The following is a 23672-nucleotide window of genomic DNA, read 5'->3' on the forward strand; positions in this document are numbered from 1 at the left end:
TCACCGTTAGGAGTAGGGTTCTTTTTTGTGGCCAAGAAGGATGGTTCTTTGAGACCTTGTATTGATTACCGCCTTCTTAATAAAATTACAGTCAAATTTCAGTATCCTTTGCCGTTGCTGTCTGATTTGTTTGCTCGTATTAAAGGGGCTAGTTGGTTCACCAAGATAGATCTTCGAGGGGCGTATAATCTTGTGCGTATTAAACAAGGCGATGAATGGAAAACAGCATTTAATATGCCCGAGGGCCGTTTTGAGTACCTGGTTATGCCATTCGGGCTTTCCAATGCTCCATCAGTATTTCAGTCCTTTATGCATGACATCTTCCGAGAGTACCTGGATAAATTCCTGATTGTGTATTTGGATGATATTTTGGTCTTTTCGGATGATTGGGAGTCTCATGTGAAGCAGGTCAGAATGGTGTTCCAGGTCCTTCGTGCAAATTCCTTGTTTGTGAAGGGGTCAAAGTTTCTCTTTGGAGTTCAGAAGGTTTCACTTTTGGGGTTCATTTTTTCCCCTTCTACTATCGAGATGGACCCTGTTAAAGTCCAGGCCATTTACGATTGGACTCAGCCGACATCTGTGAAGAGCCTGCAGAAGTTCCTGGGCTTTGCTAATTTTTATCGGCGCTTCATCGCTAATTTTTCTACTGTTGCTAAACCGTTGACTGATTTGACCAAGAAGGGTGCTGATGTGGTCAATTGGTCTTCTGCAGCTGTAGAGGCTTTTCAGGAGTTGAAGCGTCGTTTTTCTTCTGCCCCTGTGTTGTGCCAACCAGATGTTTCGCTCCCGTTTCAGGTTGAGGTTGATGCTTCTGAGATTGGAGCAGGGGCTGTTTTGTCGCAAAGAAGTTCTAATGGCTTGGTGATGAAGCCATGTGCTTTCTTTTCTAGAAAGTTTTCACCTGCTGAGCGTAATTATGATGTTGGTAATCGTGAGTTGTTGGCCATGAAGTGGGCATTCGAGGAGTGGCGTCATTGGCTTGAAGGAGCCAAGCATCGCGTGGTGGTCTTGACAGATCACAAGAATTTGACTTATCTTGAGTCTGCCAAACGGTTGAATCCGAGACAGGCTCGATGGTCGTTATTTTTCTCCCGTTTTGATTTTGTGGTTTCGTACCTTCCGGGCTCTAAGAATGTGAAGGCTGATGCCCTGTCAAGGAGTTTTGTGCCTGACTCTCCGGATGTTCCTGAGCCGGCGGGTATTCTCAAAGAGGGGGTAATTTTGTCTGCCATCTCCCCTGATTTGCGGCGGGTGCTGCAAAAATTTCAGGCTGATAGACCTGGCCGTTGCCCAGCGGAGAAACTGTTTGTCCCTGATAGATGGACTAATAGCGTTATCTCTGAGATTCATTGTTCAGTGTTGGCTGGGCATCCTGGAATCTTTGGTACCAGAGATTTGGTGGCTAGATCCTTTTGGTGGCCGTCTTTGTCACGGGATGTGCGTTCTTTTGTGCAGTCCTATGGGACTTGTGCTCAGGCTAAGCCCTGCTGTTCTCGTGCCAGTGGGTTGCTTTTGCCCTTGCCGGTCCCGAAGAGGCCCTGGACGCATATTTCTATGGATTTTATTTCGGATCTCCCCGTCTCTCAAAAGATGTCGGTCATTTGGGTGGTTTGTGATCGCTTTTCTAAGATGGTCCATTTGGTACCTTTGTCTAAATTGCCTTCCTCCTCTGATTTGGTGCAAGATTTTTCCAGCATGTGGTTCGTTTACATGGTATCCCGGAGAACATCGTTTCTGACAGAGGTTTCCAGTTTGTTTTGAGGTTTTGGCGATCCTTTTGTGCAAGGATGGGCATTGATTTGTCTTTTTCCTCGGCTTTCCATCCTCAGACAAATGGCCAAACCGAACGAACTAATCAAACTTTGTAAACATATCTGAGATGCTTTGTTTCTGCTGATCAGGATGATTGGGTGTCCTTTTTGCCGTTGGCTGAGTTCGCCCTTAATAATCGGGCCAGCTCGGCTACTTTGGTTTCGCCGTTTTTCTGCAATTCTGGTTTCCATCCTCGTTTCTCTTCAGGGCAGGTTGAGTCTTCGGACTGTCCTGGTGTAGATACTGTGGTGGATAGGTTGCAGCAGATTTGGACTCATGTAGTGGACAATTTGACATTGTCCCAGGAGAAGGCTCAATATTTCGCTAACCGCCGGCGCTGTGTGGGTCCCCGACTTCGTGTTGGGGATTTGGTTTGGTTGTCGTCTCGTTATGTTCCTATGAAGGTTTCCTCTCCTAAGTTTAAGCCTCGTTTCATTGGTTCGTATTAGATTTCTGAGGTTATCAATCCTGTGTCATTTCGTTTGGCCCTTCCTGCTTCTTTTGCCATCCATAATGTGTTCCATAGGTCGTTATTGCGGAGATACGTGGCGCCTGTGTTTCCATCCGTTGATCCTCCTGCCCCGGTGTTGGTTGAGGGGGAGTTGGAGTATGTGGTGGAGAAGATTTTGGATTCTCATGTTTCGAGACGGAAACTCCAGTACCTGGTCAAGTGGAAGGGTTATGGTCAGGAATATAATTCCTGGGTTTTTGCCTCTGATGTTCATGCTGCCGATCTGGTTCGTGCCTTTCATTTGGCTCATCCTGGTCGGCCTGGGGGCTCTGGTGAGGGTTCGGTGACCCCTCCTCAAGGGGGGGTATTGTTGTGAATTCTGTTGTCAGGCTCCCTCCTGTGGTCATGAATGGTACTTCGGCTGGTTCTGTCCATGGACTTCCTCTGGTGGGTGTTTCTGAGTTTCCTTCCACAGGTGACGAGGTTAATTCGTTAGCTGGCTGCTCTATTTAACTCCACTTAGATCTTTGCTCCATGCCACCTGTCAATGTTCCAGTATTGGTCTAGTTCACTCCTGGGTCGTTCTTGTGACCTGTCTTCCCAGCATTAGCTAAGTTCCTGCTTGTATTTCTTTGGTTTGCTATTTTTCTGTCCTGCTTGCTATTTTTATTGTTGTCTTGCTTGCTGGAAGCTCTGGGACGCAGAGGGAGGATTAGGGATTGCGGTCAGCAGAGTTCCCACGTCCCAGAGCTCGTCCTTTATTATCAGTAACTATCAGGTCATTCCGTGTGCTCTTAATCACCAGGTCCATTATTGTCCTGACCACCAGGTCATAACAGTATATAGAGGATGTGTCCCGTGTGGTGTAGTATATAGAGGATGTGTCCCGTGTGGTGTAGTATATAGAGGATGTGTCATGTGTGGTGTAGTATATAGAGGATGAGTCCCGTGTTGTGTAGTAAATAGAGGATGTGTCCCGTGTGGTGTAGTATATAGAGGATGTGTCCCGTGTGGTGTAGTATATAGAGGATGTGTCCCGTGTGGTGTAGTATATAGAGGATGTGTCCCGTGTGGTGTAGTATATAGAGGATGTGTCCCGTGTGGTGTAGTATATAGAGGATGTGTCCCGTGTGGTGTAGTATATAGAGGATGTGTCCTGTGTGGTGTAGTATATAGAGGATGTGTCCCGTGTGGTGTAGTATATAGAGGATGTGTCCCGTGTGGTGTAGTATATAGAGGATGTGTCCCGTGTGGTGTAGTATATAGATGATGTGTCCCGTGTGGTGCAGTATATAGAGGATATGTCCCATGTGGTTCAGTTTATAGAGGATGTGTCCCGTGTGGTGTAGTATATAGAGGATGTGTCCTGTTCTGTGCAGTATATAGAGGATGAGTCCCGTGTGGTGCAGTATATAGAGGATGTGTCCTGTGCGGTATATAGAGGATGTGTCCCGTGTGGTATTTTGGCATAACTGCATGGTGGGCCCCAATAATGATTTTTCTCTGGTGGGCCCAAGGTACTCCAGTCCGACGCTGGGTAGCAGTAGGCTGCGCAGCAGTGAAAGAGAACAAGTGCAGGAAGGACCAGGGAAAGTTGCTGGGCATGCAAGGCAGAGTACGGCGAGCAAGAGATTGTGGTGCGAGACTCCTGGCTGCAGAACACACCGAGCGGGAGATTGTTGTGCAAGACTCCTGGCTGCAGAACACACCGAGCGGGAGATTGTTGTGCGAGATTCCTGACTGCAGAGCCTGCCGAGTGGGAGGTTGTTGTGAAAGACTCCCGCCTGCCGGGCAGCTGAATGGATTAGGGGCTCCGCAGGCAAAACCAGTGACTGCCCACTGCTGCCTGAAGAAGGACCGTTTGTCACAAGTGGGGATGTCGGAAGACTCAGCACCAGCCGTCAGCCAGACAGCCATCGGACTCAGAGAGAAACGGACAGCCTAGTCACAATAAGTCACACTGATAGACTGTTAATTTGAAGTACGGTTATTCTGTTTAACCCTCAGCCCTAACTGCGTTTCCCTTGTTTCCTCCCTGCAAGGAGTTTATTCCTGTGTTGATAAAGTGAATAATTGTTCAACCCTTGCTCTGCGCCTCTGTGTCACTGCATCCGTGTACCTATGTTACATTTGGCGTAGTCGGCAGGATGCGTCTTTGGACACAGATACAGCAGATCAATCCACCATGAGTGCCCCAAGGTCTAGCTTGTGTGGTGCAGTTACTCCTGTTATAGGTAGGGGGCGCTGTATGGTCTCCGCAGAATATGCATGGAGGTGTATTGATGCCATAGGAATGCATGGCAGTCACAGGCATAACTGTGGTGATAAGACAAAGTCTGGCGCTATTGTGAATGGCCGGTATTTGTATCGCAGAGGATGACACTCTGCATTGTCAGCCTGAAGTAAGCATGTTCTGTAGTCCTACAAGTAAATTGTGTTGCTTAACAAGGGAGACTGACTGGGCTAATTATGAGAGATGGGCGGGTCAAACTAGCCACACACACAACTCCCACCTATGGGAGTGGTTACAAGTATGTAATGTGACCAGTGTGTGGGTCACATGATCTCAGAGTATTTGGATCTGTTTGGTCCAAGTACAAGGTCCTGGAAGCCTGTGTTGGAAGTCCTGGGAGTAGCTTTCCTGAACAGCACATGGTTGAACCTGGTGGCACTGAGTGGCCTGTGTGCTGTAGGTCCTAGACGGTCGGTGTTGGTATCTCCTGCCAGTGGAGTTTTCCTGGAAGCACCTTGAGAGACCGTGTACCTACAGAGCCTGGGATGGCTTCTGTGCTGGCAAAGCCAGGACTGACATAGAGTCAACCTGTGGAGCAGGAGCTCCTGAGAGGTAACCCCTGGTATGGGGAACAGAACTGTGCGCTAACATATGACAGTGGCGGAACTGTGCAGTCACCTGGTGGCTGGAGAGTTACAGGCGTGTCTACTGAGTGCTTTGTAAAACCACATGTGTTAAAGCAACAGACTATGTGTAAGCTGGTGAAGTACAACCTGACTTACGGTGCGGTTTATGACAACTAATAAACCATATGGATTGATTTGTGTGAGATATGCATTATTCCCGTGCAAGGGAGTGTTCCCCAAGACCCGAAGTAAGGGAAACGCTACACTATCCTTAAAGTTTTCTGACAATGGTAGTCTGGAAAACTGATATTGTGCCACCTGAGTGTGGCTCAGCATGAAAGCAGGTAGAAATTTTTTGCATGTGTTATCAGGACTCCCAGCAAAGGGGCCCTACAGCGATCCCTCACCCACTTTGTCTTACTGTGACGTTTATTGGAAAGCTGTAAGTGCTTTCCCAGACCCAGAAACCTCATGCCTGGCTGATTGCTGCAGTTTCATGTACTGTTGGTGAATTGAGGCCACTTTCCTGGTGTCTGTCCCTCATGTGATGTGTTTTGGCAGCATTTGGGGCCCTTCTAAGGTGTTGTGCAAGCATTTGTTTTTGCCTCCCATTGGCTATAATAGTGTTTGGCAATGTTCGGCGAATATTCGACGAATTAATCGGCAAATATGTGCACATTTGGCAAACCGAATATTAAAATATTCACTCATCTCTAATCATGAAATCTGAAGATTACTAATAGGATTTTGGGTTGCAATGTAGTGCCTAGTGTCAGAAAGCAGGGTTTGCATTCTATGTCATGGGTCTTCCAGCAGGACAATTAACCAAAACATACTTCAAGAAGTACCCAGAAATGGATGGAAACAATGGACAGGGGAGTTCTAAAGTGGCCAGCAATGAGTCCTGATATAAATCCCACTGAACACCTGTGGACAGATCTTAAAATTTCGCTTGGGCGACACATGCCTCTTCTGCTCACAAAGCCTTGCCAGCATGTGCAGTGTGAAGTTCCAGAGCGTGGTAATGTCACACATCAGTCAGTGAGCTGGCACTTGCATGCACTGTTGCAGCACCGCCAGAGCAGCAGCAGCTGTAGCCAACTGGCGGAAATGGGCACTGATGTGGCATACTTTGATAAGATGCTCTAGCAAATCTGGGTAGGTTTTCAGAAATCGGTGAACTACCAAGTTGAGCTCATGTGCCAATCATGGTATGTGTGTGAGCTTGCCAACACACGACCATGCCTGGTTGGAGGTTCAGAGACAAAAAACACAAATCTGTCTGGTCTGTTTTTCTTTAAGTAACTCTGCCGCGGTATGCGGGTTGTCTCCTAGAAATATTAGCTTCAGCAGATTCTGTCGCAGCTTCGCTATAGCAGTCCTCCAGAGCTTCCTGCTTCTGGCTGATGTGGATGATGTGCTCTGATATACTACATCAAAGATGTAGGATAAGGAGGAGTAGGAGGAGGTGCCGAAACTGCTGTAGAAGGTGGAGGAAACCCTCATAGAAGTAGGCCCAGCAGTCCTTGGCTGCAGGAGCACATGGGTGTGACTTGGCCGCAGCCTCCACATTGTTCACCCAGTGTGCCGTCAGGGAAATGTAGTGTCCCTGGCCTCAAGCACTAGTCAAAATGTTGGTCATTAAGTGGACAATGCCAGTAAGTGCATTGGTAAGGGCACTGGTGATGTAGACACAAACTGGTACAATGCGCCACATCAGGAGAAAAAGTGTGTGGGGACTGAGTACAAAGGGATGGCTTCCACCATGAGTCAGCAGAAATCCTCTGTGTCTATCAGCCTAAATGGCAACACTTCCATGGCAATTAGCCTGGAAATGTGCCTGTTTAGCATTTGGGCCTCTGTGTGGGTGCCTGGGAACTTATTTTTTTCATTCCAAGGCCTGGGGTAGGGACAGCGGAAAGCTGGGCTGGGACCAGGATTTGGTAGTGCCTGATAAAGGTAAGTCAGAAAGTGCAAAGATAGGTGCTGCTTAGGAGACATCTGCACCAGTGTTGTCACCCGATGGCATCAATCGTGGACCCAGGTGCTCGCCCACTGAGTTGGGTGCCTGATCGTGCTGGTGGTGGTTAGATTCTTAGTTTTCAGGCCCCTGCTGATCTTTGCATGGCACAGTGGTTTGTCTCAGAACCCTCTTTAAAAAAGTTGCAGACCATCTATTCGATGGAGAAATTCAGTAGTGTTGATGCTCTGTGGAACAGTTGCCTGCCTTCTCCCTCTGGTCGCCTGCAGCAATCAAAGCAGTATTGAGAGTTTACTCCACTGTAATGTAACAGAAAGAGTGCAAAAGTGTATGGATGACAATGAAATTCAATCCAGGAGCTTTTTTCAGGTTTAGAGATCACTTAAATGTTCACAGACCACATAGCACTGTATGGCTGAGATATGGAAGTCTACAAAATGTTTAAAATCTTTTTATCAGTTTTAGAGATCAAATAAATTTACTCCACTGTACAGAATAGTTTATGGCTGAGAAATGTAGCCCAGGAAAATATTTCATGGCTTTTGGGTGTGTTATACAACACAGAAAAGGACTTCAAAGTATGTAATACTTGATGTATCAAAATAAATTCAATTTTTTCAGCCCCCCACAAAAAAAATGCAGCTATATGTTTGCCAATGGACTGCACAGGACTAATCTGTTTCTACAAACTGGATTCTCTCACTCTCCCTGCTGCTGTGACTCTAGCTCCCTAGGCTAAATGCAGATTATATGTGATACAAACGACTAGCCCTTAGAAGGGCTGTTAGTATGATGGTTCAGCTTCAGCATTAGTATCAACACCACAGGCCTCTGATTCATTATACTGTGCACAAAGGCCTGGACAAGCACTCTCTCCCTCCTATACGATGGGTCACAGAGCTGTGTAATGGCATCAGTGTGCCAACCCGGGCGGGGCCGGACATTTCATAGTCACTCATGATGTCAGACGGCCAGCCAATCACAGTAATGCCACAACCAAGACGGCTACGGCATTAAGGGAATCACAATCAATCCGCACATGCTTATTGGCTGCATAACAGGCACCAAACAAGCGGGGTGGGGATTCGAGTTTTACATCGAACACCGCCCATTAACAGAGCATCTCTGAGCACATTTGCTCATCCCTAGACATGGCACATTTCAAATATGAGAGACCTGGAGCAGTTGTCAAAAGAAATGTGGTCAAAAATTCCAATTGAGAGGTGTTAGAAGCTTGTTGATGGATATAGGAAGCGATTGACTGCAGTTATTTATTCTAAAGCGTGTGCAACAAAATATTAGGTTGAGGATGCCAACAATTTTGTCCAGACCATTTTTGGAGTGTTGTGTGAAATCACGTCTAATTTACCTCTTTTTCTGTTTTTTTTTGCATTGTTCCAATACATATATAAGAAATAAACATGTGTAAACCAAAATGTGTAATTGCAATAATTTTCTGGAAGAAATACTTCATTTTCTGGAACAAATTCAAGGGTGTAAACACTTTTGGCCACCAGATTGCTTTTGGTTATAATTGTTGCTGGAAATGTACTTACCATTGTTGCATCCGGATACATTAATACTGTCAAAATTTCTTGTAATTTCAACTCCAATATTGGCCCTTAGAAATCAAAACAAATACAATGTTACTTTGGTTCCCCAGTAAATAAAAGGAAATGTAATATGGTTATACAAGCCAATTTCACATAGACAATGTATATTAGTCACTAATACAAAACCACTATACTATGCCATATTCCACATTATTATTTGTTGTATACTTATGTCGGTCTCCCACCATGCAGCTTATTAGAGAAGCGATATTGAAAACCTACTTAACATTTAAACTTTAATCTAAATTCACTAAAATAACTGGTCAAGGGATTAGCAGAAATGTGCATATATAGTGCCAAGGGTCGGCACGAACGATAGACTCTTAGAATTTATGTATACAATAAGTAGGTGAAAGTCTGATAATGACCTAATAAGTACAAGACCTATCTCTGCTGGGGTGACATATTGAAAGATGATCTTTACAAAGTAACTATCCTCCACCCTATACTGGAATCAAGAAATTACTGCTGCATGGTTTTATTCATACATGGTAAGACCAAACCATTTACTTTTATACTATTATTCACCCTTAAAAGGATGGACACCACCGAATCATAGGGCAGATAGAGTCTAAAGTGTCGCCATCTTCCTCCTTAGGGAATTCTTTCATCGGGGGTTCTATCTAAATCACATATTTACAGAGAAATCCCAGTGCAAGTGCTCAGTATAAAGTGCAGGATAAATGTGAGCCGATCCTTACTGCGACCTTCGGAGTCAGAATGAACAAATCAACAGAAGGTCAAGAATTATCCTTGTGCAGTATAAGTTATTAGACGGATTTATTCTACAGGTGAGTGTGACTACAGAGATAGCAGATTATATTGTTGTTTTATGTTTGGCTGCTATCACACACTAAAAGATGTTTTTTTTAGCAACAACAAATTTTTACATAAACATATTTTAATAGCTCTAATTTTTCCGGTGGCAATAGAGTTAATATTTTTGGGCTGTTGATGTCAGCTGTGTAATGTCAGGGGTTAGTAATGGAGAGGTGTCTATCAGACACCCAATTACAAACCCAGTAATCAAAAAATAAAAAACACGGAAAAAAAACTTTATTTTAAAATAAATACCTCCCCACACTATCCCTTGTTAACCAGTTTGTTATGAAAATTGTTCCCACAAATCTCCTCCAATATAGTCCACATTCCACGATGTCTCCAGCATCTGTGAATAGCTATAAAGTACTGCTATTAACAGATGCTTTGTAATGACTAGAGATGAGCGAATATTTCAATATTTAATTGCCGAACATAGCCAAGCATACACAGCACAAAAGCCGGTGTTTCCCAAGCTGCCACACAGCATTGGAAACAGTGACATAGCGCTTCTGTTCAGCAGTGAAATCATCCCTGCCGATCAGAGAGCCGCAGTTCCTATGCTGTCAGAAGACAGCATGAGCGCTCAGCTGTGATCGGAGGTATAAAGTTTACCTACGGTCACTGGTGTCAGCTGATGGGACTACAGCTGCCATCAGCTGACACCTGCTGCCGCTAATAACAGTGAGAGCAGGAGCATCGGATGGGAGTGTTCATCAGCCGCTCCTGTGCTGTAAGTAAATAATTTGCTTAAAAAAACTGTGTGGTTTCCCCTGTATTTTTTATAACCAGCAAGGCAAAACTCACAGCTGGTGGCTGCAACCCTCAGCTGTCCGCTTCAGCAAGGTTGGCTATCAAGAATAGAGGGATCCCCATGCCGTATTATTTAATTATTTAAAAAAATAATTTAAAAAACAGCATGGGGTCCCCTCCATTTTTGACAGTCTTGATAAAGCAGACATCTGGGGGCTGGCATACTCAGGCTGGTAAGGGGCCATGGATATTGCCCCCCAGACTAAATATAGCAGCCTGAAGCTGCCAAGAAAATGCACATCTATTAGAAGTGCAATTCTGGCACTTTGCCCATGTCTTCTCACTTGCCCTCTAGCGATGGCAAGTGGGGTTCATATTTGTGGGGTTGATGTCACCTTTGTATTGTCAGGTAATTTCAAGCCCACAGATTACTAATGCTATAGTTGTATGGTAAATAAAGACACAGCCAGAATAAAGTCCTTTATTAGAAATAAGACGAAACACAGTTTTCCATTTTATTTAAAAATAGCAAATACAGATATACTCACCAAAAGCCTATTGCACCGAAACCCTCGTTCTCCTGTAATAAAACTAAAATTAAAACAGAGCAATATCCCTCACCTGTCACTCATTCTGTCCAACACCGCAATCCATGTCTGGGGGAGAAATAGTTTTCAAACTGGATGGTGCCAAGATACGACCCACTGGTGATTGAGCTGCTGGGACTTGAGGTAACTTTGATGATGTCACCACCGGTCGGATTTGCCTTTGACCTTGCGTTTGCCAAGCCCTTTTGTTGTGATCCGCTACATTTTGGAATTCTGACTCTGGACTGTCCTTTGTCTATGCCGTTGTCTCACCTCTCAGTGCATGATGTACCCTGATGGCTTTTGACTTCGGACCTCTTGACTACGCATCCTTGTGGCTTGTTACTGAGTAGTGACTAGCAGCACAGCAATTATATCTGTCCCTTACTCCTTATCCCACTCCATCAAATGACTGACATCAATGAGATGTAGTCAGTTACTTACAGATTGTGAAAATGGTGTCCAACCAGCTGTTAATCTGCTCACCAAAATGTTAAAAGTAAATAATGCTCTATCCTCAGTTCTAACTCTTAATTTGGCTGGAATGATAAATGGTATGCAGTTCAAGCCTATTGTTGGCATCAAGGAAAGCTGTTCTCTTTTCTGCATCTTTCTGGAAATGTCCAGTTTGAGAAATATATTCAACATATTACATTGCACCATCTATTTTTCTTTAATTTATCTAAGAATAGCAACTCTTTCATTAGAACAGAGATCTTTAGCAAAAATGGCTCTAGGCAGACTCCCAGGTTGCTTTTTTTCCTAGGGTCCAGTAGGCTTTTTCAATCATAAAAAGGAGACAGCCATTCTTTACTGACCATGTCCATTAACCATTCCGGCATGATTAGTCTTGTGGCAGACCCTTCTTCTCTTTTTTGGAAAGCTCAAGATGCAGATATTGCACCCCTGCAATCTATCCTCAAGTTCAGCTACCTTGGAATTTTGCAGAATATTTTAACCAATTAAGGACTGAGGAACTTTGTACTTGAAAACCCGAGTCTCATTTTCCAAAACTGACCAGTGTCACTTTATGTGGCAATGACTCTGGAACGCTTTAACATATCCCAGTGATTGAGATTTTTTTGTGACACCTTGTACTTCATGTTAGTGTAAATTTTGGTTACTATGATTAGCATTTATTTCTGAAAATATCAAAAAGTTTACAACAATGTGAAAATTTTGTAATTTTCTAACTTTAAATTGTTATGCCCTTCAATCAGATAGTTATATTACACAAAATAGTTAAGAAATAACATTTCCCATATGTCTACTTTACATCAGCATCATTTTTTAATTGAAACAATTTTTTTTGTTCAGGAGTTAGAAAGGTTAAAAGTTTGTCAGCAATTTCTTATTTTTACAAGACCATTTTTTAAGGACCACATCACATTTGAATTGACTTTGAGGGGGCTATATGACAGATAATACCCAAAAGTGACACCATTCTAAAACCTACACCATTCAAAATGCTGAAAACCACATTCAACAAGTTTATTAACCCTTCATGTCCTTCACAGGAATTAAAGGAATGCAGAAGGAAAAACGAACATTTAATTTTGTTTTTACAAAAATGTTGTTATCTTAGCCCCAAATGGTTTATTTTCAAAAGGGAAACAGAGGAAAATAGTCTTTAAAATTTGTTGTGATACTTCTCCTGTGCATGTGTATACCCTATATGTGGGAGAACACCACTATTTGGGTGCACGGCAGGGCTCAGAAGGGAAGGAGCACAGTTTGACTTTTTGAACGCAGAATTGGCTGGAATCGAGATGTAATGCTTGGATAGGCTTTGATGTGCCTAAACAGTGAACTTCTCCCACAAGTAACTCCATTTTGGAAACTAGACCTTCAAGGAATTTATCTAGATGTGTGGTGAACACATTACAGGATTCAGAATGGAAGAAGAGCCATTTGTCTTTTGGAGCAAAAGGAAGGAAATCCAGTGAAGCAGCAGGTAAGTTTATATAAAATCCATGATTTAGGCTAGTTTCACATTTGCGTTAGAATCTGCAGCGTTTAAGCCGCAACCGCAAATGAAGGAAAAACCGCATGTAAAAACACCTACAAAAGCAGCATTTTTTAGATGCATATGGTAATGCATGCGGTTTAACAAACGCAGCGTTTTCATGCTTTTGCATGCGTTTGCATTTTTTGTGCGCATGGTGGAAAATTTTACAGGAGAAAAATCTAGATAACCAGACACCACCAATAGGACTACACAGGGCGTGTATTATGGGATATCTATATATAGACCCTAGGACTGCTGAAATCTTCATTGTGTGCTACTGTATCCTGTGTCATGATGGATCTTCGCATGGAGAGCTTTTATTTCAATCTGGATTTAAGCATCATGCTGTTTCTTGCCTGTGCGTTTGCTTGGGAGCAACAAAGAAATCAAGAAAGACAGAGGAGGACAAGGCGTCTGCGTTTTTGGTGACACCCCATTATCGAACTCCGGGAGAACCGTGGAGCCTATCACATGCTATATGACGAGTTTAATGCCAACCCGGACAAATTCCCAGAATATACCCGGATGTCGCAAGACTCTTTTCGGGATTTGCTTGGTCGTGTCCAAGGAGCCATCCGGAGACAGGATACCCAGTTCCGTAGAGCGATTCCTGCAGAGGAACGTCTGCTGGTTACATTAAGGCACGTAATAATTCTAAACAAATGCCAGTCATAATTATTGTTGGTCTGACATGTTTTCTTTGTATTTTCCTTTATGTCTTTAGCAGAGCAACACCATAAATAGAATTGATTGTACTTTTTTTATTATTTATTTTATTACAGATTTCTGGCAACCGGAGAGAGCTTATCATCCTTCCACTTCCAGTACCGGCTTGGAATTTCCACCCTGTCTGGAATAGTTGTGGACACCTGCTGGGCTTTGTGGAACTTTCTCCGGGATGAATTTATACCCTTACCCACCAAGGACATGTGGATGGGAATTGCAGAGAAATTCTGGAGTGTGTGTGATTTCCCCAACTGTTTGGGTGCGGAGGATGGAAAGCACATACGCATTATCAAACCTGTCAGAACTGGATCGGAGTACTTCAACTACAAAAAATATTTATCTGTTGTGCTCATGGCAATAGCAGATGCGGACTGTCGCTTCACTGACATTAGAGCTTTTGGCTGTGGCAATGATTCCCAGACTTTCAAAACCTCAGATATGGGCCAACATGTATATGGCAAAAATTTTAATTTTCCACGGCCACGACCTCTCCCCAACACTCAAGGCCACCAATGCCATTTGTTATGGATGGGGATGAGGCCTTTCAGATGTGTGAAAACCTACTGAAGCCATATCCCAGTCGAGACTTCAACCACACTAAAAGGATCTTTAACTACAGACTGACCAGGGCCCGAAGAACAGTAGAGTGTACCTTTGGGATTCTAGTCTCAAAATGGCGCATTCTTGCAACAGCCATTAATTAAAAATGGAGACAGTCGATGAGGTGGTCAAAGCCTGTGTGGTTCTCCACAATTACATTATGGCTAAGGAGCGACCCAACATTGAACTGGATGAACCAGTTGCAAACCCATTGCCAGATTAGCAGAATCACCCGCTGTGGTCAACTGTTGAAGTCGGCCACATGCGGGACCAATTTGCTTCCTTTTTTGATTCTGATATTGGACCTGTGGCATGGCAGGACAATACTGTGTAAAATGTCCTGTTGGGTTTGAGTCTGTACCAGTTATGTTTTAAATGTTACTAATATTTGTTGTTAATAAACTACGTGTTTTGTTATCTTGACCGTGTCTCCTATGTATTTCCTCTACAAACCACATAGGTTGTTAGTGGTAAGGTTGTTGATGTCATTGCGTCCTGATTCTGTTCTGCAGTATTTATTGGACGAAGACTGAAGAGGCGATGGCTGTTTACAAAACAGATCTATACTCATCAAGTCAGGTGTTTGTGTGAAATAGATTATTTACACAGAAGAGAAAATGGAGGTTATACAAGGCAGTTCTCTACTCCCCAGGTCAGGTGTCATAACTAATGAGTTTTTGGACACATGACCTGTTGAGTATAGTTCTGCTTTGTATTACCACCATTTTCTCTTCAGTCTGCAACACAAAGTCACAGAGTAAGCAGAAGGAAGAGATTATGGAAAAAATACAAGCATTATATTTTTGGGCCACCTCATATCTCTAAACCAAAACACACACAAGGCTGCATGTTAAGGCATGTTAGGTTGGGCTATGGGTTGAACTAGATGGACTTAAAGTCTTCCCTCGATCTTAAAAAACTATGTTACTAAAACTATGTTACTATGCAGTGTTGTACTTACTAACTACTGGAGCTATGAGGTGGCAAAAGAATAAAGTGTGTGGCACAGTATCTTATTCGGCGCACGGTGTGTGTTGCTGGCAGCGAAATACACAATCAACCTAACATTATTGGGGGCAAAAAACATTATTATTTATTTTTACACAAAAAAAAAATTAAACGTGCCTGCTTGGGGTAGAGTGCCCGAAATGAGGGGTATGTAGCTGTGAAGCTTGACTAACTGTGGATGACGCAGGGGTAACAGGAGAAGGGGCAAATAAATTACTGGGGTTTGGCAGTTTGGGGATGGGGCTTGACGCATGAGAGGGCAGAGACACACTGGAAGGGTGAGACAAACTAGACATTACAGACACATTGGGAGGTGAGGGGGGAGGGATAGCGATAGTCCTCTGTTTCTTCTTTCCTTTCCCTTTTTGGGTTCGGCACCCTCGTTTGGGCTCATTTCTAGTGACCAGGCTGAGGTGGTTGACCTGTCAAAGTCCGTGTACCGCTGCATGGTTGTGGTGGTGGGGAAGGCCATGCCAGGGTCCATGTGCCACTGCTGCTGCATGGTTGTGGTGGTGGGGAAGGCCATGCCAGGGTCCGACTGCTGCTGCTGCATGATGGTGTTGGGGAAGGCCATGCCAGGGTCCGGTTGCTGCTGTTGCTGCTGCTGCATGGTGGTGGCAGTGGAGGAGGTCCAAGCAGGAGCAGCAGTTGTCATGGTAGTGGTGGTGGGCACACTGCATGGTGGTGGTGCTGTAGTGGTGTCCGGCAGTGCTTGGAATGGAGGTGGCCGTGAAGTGGTATGCAGCAGAGGTTGGCATTGAGGTCAAAAGTGACAGTGTAGGCACAGATGGATATGCCGCCACTGTCTGCTGAAAATACCGACTCTGCTGCATAGCCTGCACGTAAGCAGCATTGCAGGCCTTCATGACACTAAGTTGAAGATCAGGAGTAAGGTGTTCTGACATGCCCTGTTCAATTTGATTGAAAAAATGATGTGCTGGCCTCTGGAGGTCGGCTTTAACTTGGTCAAGGCTTTTGGTAACCTCCTGGATATGTGTGTTCATATGGCTAATGGCAGTATCCAGTCGGTCACCTATTGCCTTGAGTCCATCATGAAAAACTGAGCTCAAGTGCAAAAACTCGGGCATGAGTGACCTGTCCGAGGCCCTTTGATGCTGCCGGGAAGAGCCCTAAATAAATGGGCAGAGGACTGAGAAAGGGGAACACCTGATGGACCAGCTTCCTGGTCTCCTGTTTGTGTGGCATGCCCACTTGTTGCAGTGTTGCTGGATGGCTGGGACGGGCCCGTGGCTGTCTGATGAAGGACCGCTCCAGAGCCAGAGCCAAGACTGCTGCTCCATGTGCTGTGAAAAAAGAAGAAATAAAAATTAATACCAAACATTTACAAAACGCCAACTCCTGTGGAATAGAAACATACAGATTATGGCAATACAACACAACCTAATACACAAAAAAAATACTTACATTCTCTAGGCAAGGACCGGTCTCAAAAATGCCAGAATGCGGTGGTCTGAAGGAGAAAATGGCTAATGAAATCAAGTATTAAAACTTATATAATTCAGTTCAGATATGGTGTAGCAAGATGGCGATTGTGTCTTTGAAACTGTCTTGGAAGTCCTTGGAACTGTCCAGGAAGGAATTTTTGGAATGTGAAGAAGTCACTGGACACTGGACATTGAACTGAATACCATACCATATATGGAAGTGAAGTTGGAAATGAAGTTGGAATGAACCAATCAGAGTGACACTAACTATTTAGAAGTTGTGCAACCCCCCATTTCATGCTTCTAGTATCTTCCTTTGTTCAGAGAATAAAGCAGTTGTGTATAAGCCTTTGCTGAGAGAGGAGTGTGTATCTATCTCTGTGTATCTGATACATCCTTAGCCTCTAAGCTAGCACTCAGCTTATATTTGGTCAGGTACAAGCAATCATATAGATCTCACTTTAAGGGATCACCCTCACAGTGGTATTTATATTTTGGGATCCTTGCTCCAGAACCACTAGGAACTCGGCTCTCTTGATGAAGGTCCTTGTTGAAATGATCCTTCATCAAACGCCAACGTGTTTTGACTTTTGAAAAAAACAAAACAGAATGGTTAGACAATGGACTTTTGGCCGTGATCACACAACTGCGTGTGATGAGAGATACGCCTGAGAGTTTCTCTTATCACGCACAGTTGTGTGATCACGGCCAAGGTCACTGCTGCATCACACTGCATTGCAATACTTACAAAATGCATTTCGTACCCGGGCATTGTCCCAGCCATCCCACATCACTTTGGCCACCTCATTCCATAGCCGCCGGATCGTCACATCTGAATGCTGCGGAACCCGGGTGCCCAACAACGGGACTCGCTCATGGATCAGGGTGATAAGGAGATAATTATCAATGAGGTCCTCATCCCGTTCCGGAACCTAAAAAATAAATAAAGACATTAATGTTGGATACATTTATATAAGGATAAGAAAGAAAACAGAGACAGAAAACTGGCATGAATATTGAAAGTCAAGAAACTACAGGAGTCAAGAAAAAAAATAGAAAGAAAGAAAGAAAGAGGAAAGTAAAGAAATGAACATCCAATATTAAAGTGAGGATACAATAAACAGTCAGCCACATATACGTACACCCTGCCGCCTTGCCACCCTACCGTGACTCTGCTGCTCCTGCTCAGCCTCTGCCGCAGTGGAAGAAGTGCTCTAAAAAAAGGGAAAAAAATTGTCATATGTGTAGATGTGACAGTGAATACTTACCAATCTGAGGAGGTGAGTACTCACTTCACTGACATGTTCGGCTTGTGCATGCCCAGGCCATTGCTCCTCCTCAGAAGAAGATGACATTCTGATGCACGCAGAAAGAAAATAATGGCAGAAATTAGGACATATAGAGACAGAAAATAGAAAATAAAGACATTGGCTAGGATATACTCACATTGTTCAGAGTGTAGATTCCTTCCTGTGTCTAGTTTGCTGCGTCTGCTCTTGTTCCCAGTCTGCTGAGTAGTAACCTGCATATGTCCACTCCCTCCCTTTATCAGTTTGTATGTGGGGGGTCTAGACATGTTTTCCTGTGGTGGAACGCATGCCTTCACAAACGCAAGCAAACGCATGTGCTTGCGAACGCATGCGTTCACATAGACAGCAATGCGTTTTTTTGCCGCATTCCTTCCGCTAACAACCGCATACGATGCTAGGTGGCAAATTGATGCCTCTAAAATTGCTACATGTAGCATTAACCGCTCCAAACCGCAGACGACGAAACGACACATGCATCATCAAATTAGGGTATTTTAAAAAACAATTGCGGACCCTCCAGTGGCACATAATCATATATGTTTCAGCTTAAACAAGCCTTTCTCATAGTTACATAATGCATGTAGGAGCACATCCTTACATAAAATAACAACACAGTCACATGTTACGAGTGTGCAAATCAAAATGGCATCCACTGATTAATATTTGTGCTATCAGTAAAATGGACACCCTCTATATTTCTGTTAAGAGATGCTGAATCTGATTGGGGACTTGTTTTCTTGTAAGCTAAGTATAAGCTGTTATCAATGGCATTTTGGGGTACAGAACATTTTGGATCACATTTATCCTGTGCTCTACTCTAAGCACTTACATCTGGGTTTCCATCTAAAGCTACAAAATAAGTCATTCGGATGAAACCTCGGAAGGATCAATTCACTAAAATGGTAACAGAGTTACTCTGGACTCTGGCTTCTGTTTGGTGGTATCCAGCTTTTCAAAGGTGCACAAAACTGTGGCCGGATGATCTTTCATGCACGCCTGAAAAAACAGACATCGCCGATTCATAACCCAAACAGTGTCCACAATGCCTCAATCTACACCATTATAGGGCATCTCCAGTCGGAGGTCCCATCTGAATCACGTATTTTAGAGAATTACATTCAAACCATCGTGTGAGTGCTCTGAGCCCAGAGCGCAGGATAAATGTGAGCCGAGCCTTACTGTGATCAACAAACCTTTGATCACCTTTGTTGGCCCTCTAAAAATAGTAGGGGACACCTGCTGGCCCTCTAACAATAGCGATGGCGGACTGCTGGCCATCTATCAATGGTAAGGACCTCCTGATGGCCATCTACAATTAGTGAGGGCTGCCTAATGGTCCTGAAAAAAATTGTGACATTGAAAGCAATGCAAACATGCAAAAACACTACGTGTGAACAGAACCCAAGGTGTGGAGGAACCTTTTGCCAGTAAAATCCATTTTATCTTTGGTTTTGTAGTTTTATTGTCATTCCATAAAAGTGACACATGACAACATTGTTCCCAGCAATGACCTGGGAGTCAGAGATGATTTTCAGGGGTCTTTCCATGCTGTTCCCATGTCATTTCAGTGCTGTTTCGATCAATTTCAGCAATTTTTAGACCGCTTGAGTTTCTCATTTACTTGCATTATACTTATTACTTGGCTCGAGTACCCGAACATTATGATTTGCTCAACTCGAGTAATGAGTACTCGAGTATTTTAGTGCTCCCTCATGAATAATTCTTACGTCATCCACACAGTCTCCCCGGAATACGTCTCTTACGCAGGTATATGTCTCTGCCCTGCACATGCGCCCCACTTCTTTGACCTTTCCTGGCAACTGCACATTTCAGTACTTTGCTCTGCCCACCACAGGGCAGAGATGTACGCCTGTGTAGGAGCACGATGCCAGGGAGACTGTGAGGATGACATAGGGACGAGTCATCCACATGAAGCAAGAAGGAGGATGGCATCGCAAGAAGAAGGGAGGCGCCGACCAAGATCAGCAACACCTATTGGTCCAGACTGACCCGCAGGTGAGTATAATAAAAGCTCTTTTAGGTCAGGTTGGGGGCATATATACAACATTATTAAATGCTGTATTTCAGGCCTGAAATGTGGTGGCCTTAACTCATATCAGTCAAACCTGGTGACTTTAAGGTGGGCATACCATGGCTACATCTGTCAGAGGCCATGGGCTCAAAAAGTCTACCACAGACAGACTTGGCACAAGCCTCTCCATCTGGCAGATTCCAGAGCAATAGTAGCAAAGCAAGGAGTTCATCAGCACCAATGGCAGCATTAACTCTGCAGAAGAACACTATATCAGCAGAAGAGTATCAATAATAATAGATAAAACCTAACTTATATATTGTATAGAGAGATGTGCATGACCATCTTGAAGGATTGCTCAACCTATGCCGTTCTCCCTAGAAATCCAACACAGATACTGTTGGAACAACTGCATCAACCCTTCTTAGGGAAGCATGGAGGGATCAACAGGGGAAGATTAACTTAATTTTATGATCCCAAAACATCTGGTCTTCGCCATCTTATATGCCCTTCTTAAGGTGCACAGTGGCCTGTCCTCCATCGCAGGCAGACCCATCGTGTCGGGTATTAATAGTCTGGGACATATGGTGGGTAAATATCTTGGACACATCCTCAGACCCTTTGTTCTAACAATACCATCTTATGATAAAGACACAGCAGACTTCCTTAAAAGACTGGAGGGTATGTCAGTGGACAAAGAAACTTGGTTAGCCAGTATAGTCGTAGAAACTCTGTACTCCTCGATACGCCATGAAAGGGAACAGGAATCAGTCAAATTTTGCCTTAAATCTGGGGGCTTTCAATACAGAGCACATAGTATAATTGTGTTCAGCCATCTAAAATTTGTCCATACCAGCAATAACTTTGTCTTCAAAGTCTTCATACACTGCATGATTATTGGGGAAATAGGATAGCAAGAACTCTCATTAACTGTGATCGCGCATTGTAAACGCAGCTTTAAATTGGGGCTTGGGTTTTAGACCCAAATTATTACATTTTCTTATTGTGTTATTATTTATTTGTTTTATTTGTAACACTTTCCTGGGTGCAGTTATACCTAGCTGCTCTCATGACATTCACATAACTATTGTCTAAATTTTTAAGTGCCCTTTTCATGCTCATAGTTTTGGGAAAAATAATGCATGAATTTTGCCTGAAGCACGATGCTTTGCATAAACCAAATTATATTTATCTGTGCCTGTAAGGCCGGTTTCACACGTCAGTGGCTCCGGTACGTGAGGTAACAGTTTCCTCACGTACCAGAGACACTGACTCACGTAGACACATTAAAATCAATGTGTCTCTGCACATGTCAGCATGTTTTCACGGACCGTGTGTCCGTTTGAAAAACACAGAGACATGTCAGTGTTCGTGGGAGCCCACGTATTACACGGACCCATTAAAGTCAATGGGTCCGTGTAAAACATGTACCGCACATGGATGCTGTCCGTGTGCCGTGCAGGAGACAGCGCTACAGTAAGCGCTGTCCCCCCAGCGTGGTGCTGAACCCGCCATTCATTTCTTCTCTCCAGCAGCGTTCGCTGGAGAGAAGATATGAAAAATCTTTTTTTTTTTTGGTGTTTAAAAAAAAGATCCCTATCCCCAACCCCCTCCCACCCCGTGCGCCGACCCCCCGCTGTTAATAAAATACTTACCCGGCTCCCTCACTGCTTCCTCTCCTCGCCGCAGCTTCCCCTGTATGAGCGGTCACGTGGTGCCGCCCATTACAGTGATGAATATGCGGCTCCACCTCCCATAGGGGTGGAGCCGCATATTCATCACTGTAATGAGCGGTACCACGTGACCGCTCATACAGGAGAAGCTGCGGCGAGGAGAGGAAGCAGTGAGGGAGCAGGGTATGTATTTTATTAACAGCGGGGGGGCGCACAGGGGGTGGGAGGGGGTTGAGGACAGGGATCTTTTTTTTAAACACCAAAAAAAAAAAAGATTTTTCATAACTTCTCTCCAGCGAACGCTGCTGGAGAGAAGAAATGAATGGCGGCTTCAGCACCAGATGCAGGGGACAGCGCTTAACTGTAGCGCTGTCTCCAGCACGGTGCGTGTGGTACCCAGTCGGCACACGGGCTGCACACGGATGCCGCACATGTGCCATACTGATGTGCCACGTGAGCACACGGACACAGATAATTCCGGTACTGATTTTTCCGGTACCGGAATTATCTTGACGTGTGGGACAGGCCTAACATTGGCACTAGGTCAATTTGCATTCTTATTTTCCAATGAAAAGCTCATATAACAGTCTTAAACACTGCATACAGCTCATTATTTTTTTTATGAATGCTTTAATGTGTGTTAGTGTTAGTTTTTTAACCCAATAATAAAGGTAGCACTTTAATTGTAATGTGTATTATGTACAAATTGTGGATGTTCATATGCCTGCTGATTACAGAATTCTCCTGGTATTAGCACTATTCAGGTCCTCATCTGCACCACGTGATCCACATTATATCACACATCGAGGGTCTCAGGAATGCACTGAAAAAGTAACTTCTGGTCAACAAAGAAGACACTGATTACAGTGCTGGTCACTTGTTGCAGATGTCTCAAAAGTTCTGAACAGAATTTTTTTATGCAATTTTTGAAAATGTAAGAAATTACAATCCAAATACTAAAGGTAATAGTAGCACTAATTTTTGAAAATAAGTGTAACTGTATTGCATGCAAAACAATATTCATCATCTTAAAAAATAAACTTACTTGTTTAATAGGCTCTTCTCAAGTGTAGTAAGTAGTGTCTTGTCTTTTCTCCACTGACTTTTCACTTCACTGAGAGAGTCACAACTAAAGTTCTCAGATTTGATACAATAGAAGTATTCTTCATCTTGAGTATCTTTATACTCACAAAGTTCTTGACTTTTGTCCAGTTGAATTCCACATTTGACTTCAATCTGCCCCTGCAGGCTATTATACTTGCCGGAATGGTCCACATAGCCGTGCCATTTATTTCTATAAGTCCACAAGGCTGCTGCCCCTTCACTTGGATGCATTAGAAGCACTTCAATGTTAACTTTACCTTCCCAGAATAATATGAAATGGACATGATAGGTGCCATTATTAAAATCCTCAATTCTTCCCGAAGATCCTGCTTCAATCTCTGGTGTTGATATTCGTGCTCTTAAAAAGTCTCCTCCATAAGTTTTCTTCTTTCCCAAATAATCAAACATATCCACCTGGACTGTCAAATGGTCTCCAACACAATAAGTGTCTTTTGGATTTTTTAAGTAGACTTTGCTATTTTTTGAACTTGTTGTACTTGATTTATCAATGATATTCATCCTAGAAATCTTTTGTTGCGTCTGAAGAAGGATTTTGTCTGTTTTCATCTGAATTTCAGATATCGGTTGAATCTGTGCAGTTGACACAATCAATGGTGTGAAACACTATGCAGAAGAAAGCATATGTATTTAGTTCGCTCACATGTTCACTATATATCCTTTGATTTTTCAAAAACATACAACTACAATCATTAAAAATAATTGACTCCAAATTCTCTCAAACATTTCCAAATAAATTTACTGAGAAGAGATAAGTGAATCTTTTGAAATTCAACATCAGCGTGGTCTGACCGATTGCAAGGACCTATTTGGGTGAGACTTTTTCTATGTACTAGATTTGGACTATTTATGTATTGGGCATTTATGGGGTTA

At 43.6% G+C, this 23672-nt stretch overlaps 1 protein-coding gene across 1 annotated transcript in view; it reads right to left on the bottom strand.

Moving 5' to 3' along the window:
• LOC138652210 (NXPE family member 4-like) overlaps positions 1-23116 on the bottom strand; it is a 115098-nt gene extending 91982 nt beyond the window's left edge. Inside the window, exons 1-2 of the mRNA XM_069742979.1 lie at positions 22723-23116; positions 8660-8724 (exon numbers count right to left, since the gene is read on the bottom strand). Coding sequence (XP_069599080.1) covers positions 8660-8724; positions 22723-23012 — 355 coding nt within the window. The 5' untranslated portion in view covers positions 23013-23116. The remainder of the gene's footprint in view (positions 1-8659; positions 8725-22722) is intronic.
• Between the last annotated feature and the right edge of the window lie 556 nt (positions 23117-23672).

The sequence above is a fragment of the Ranitomeya imitator genome, chromosome 10 (genome assembly GCF_032444005.1).
Source record: "Ranitomeya imitator isolate aRanImi1 chromosome 10, aRanImi1.pri, whole genome shotgun sequence".
Taxonomy (NCBI): Eukaryota; Metazoa; Chordata; class Amphibia; order Anura; family Dendrobatidae; genus Ranitomeya; species Ranitomeya imitator.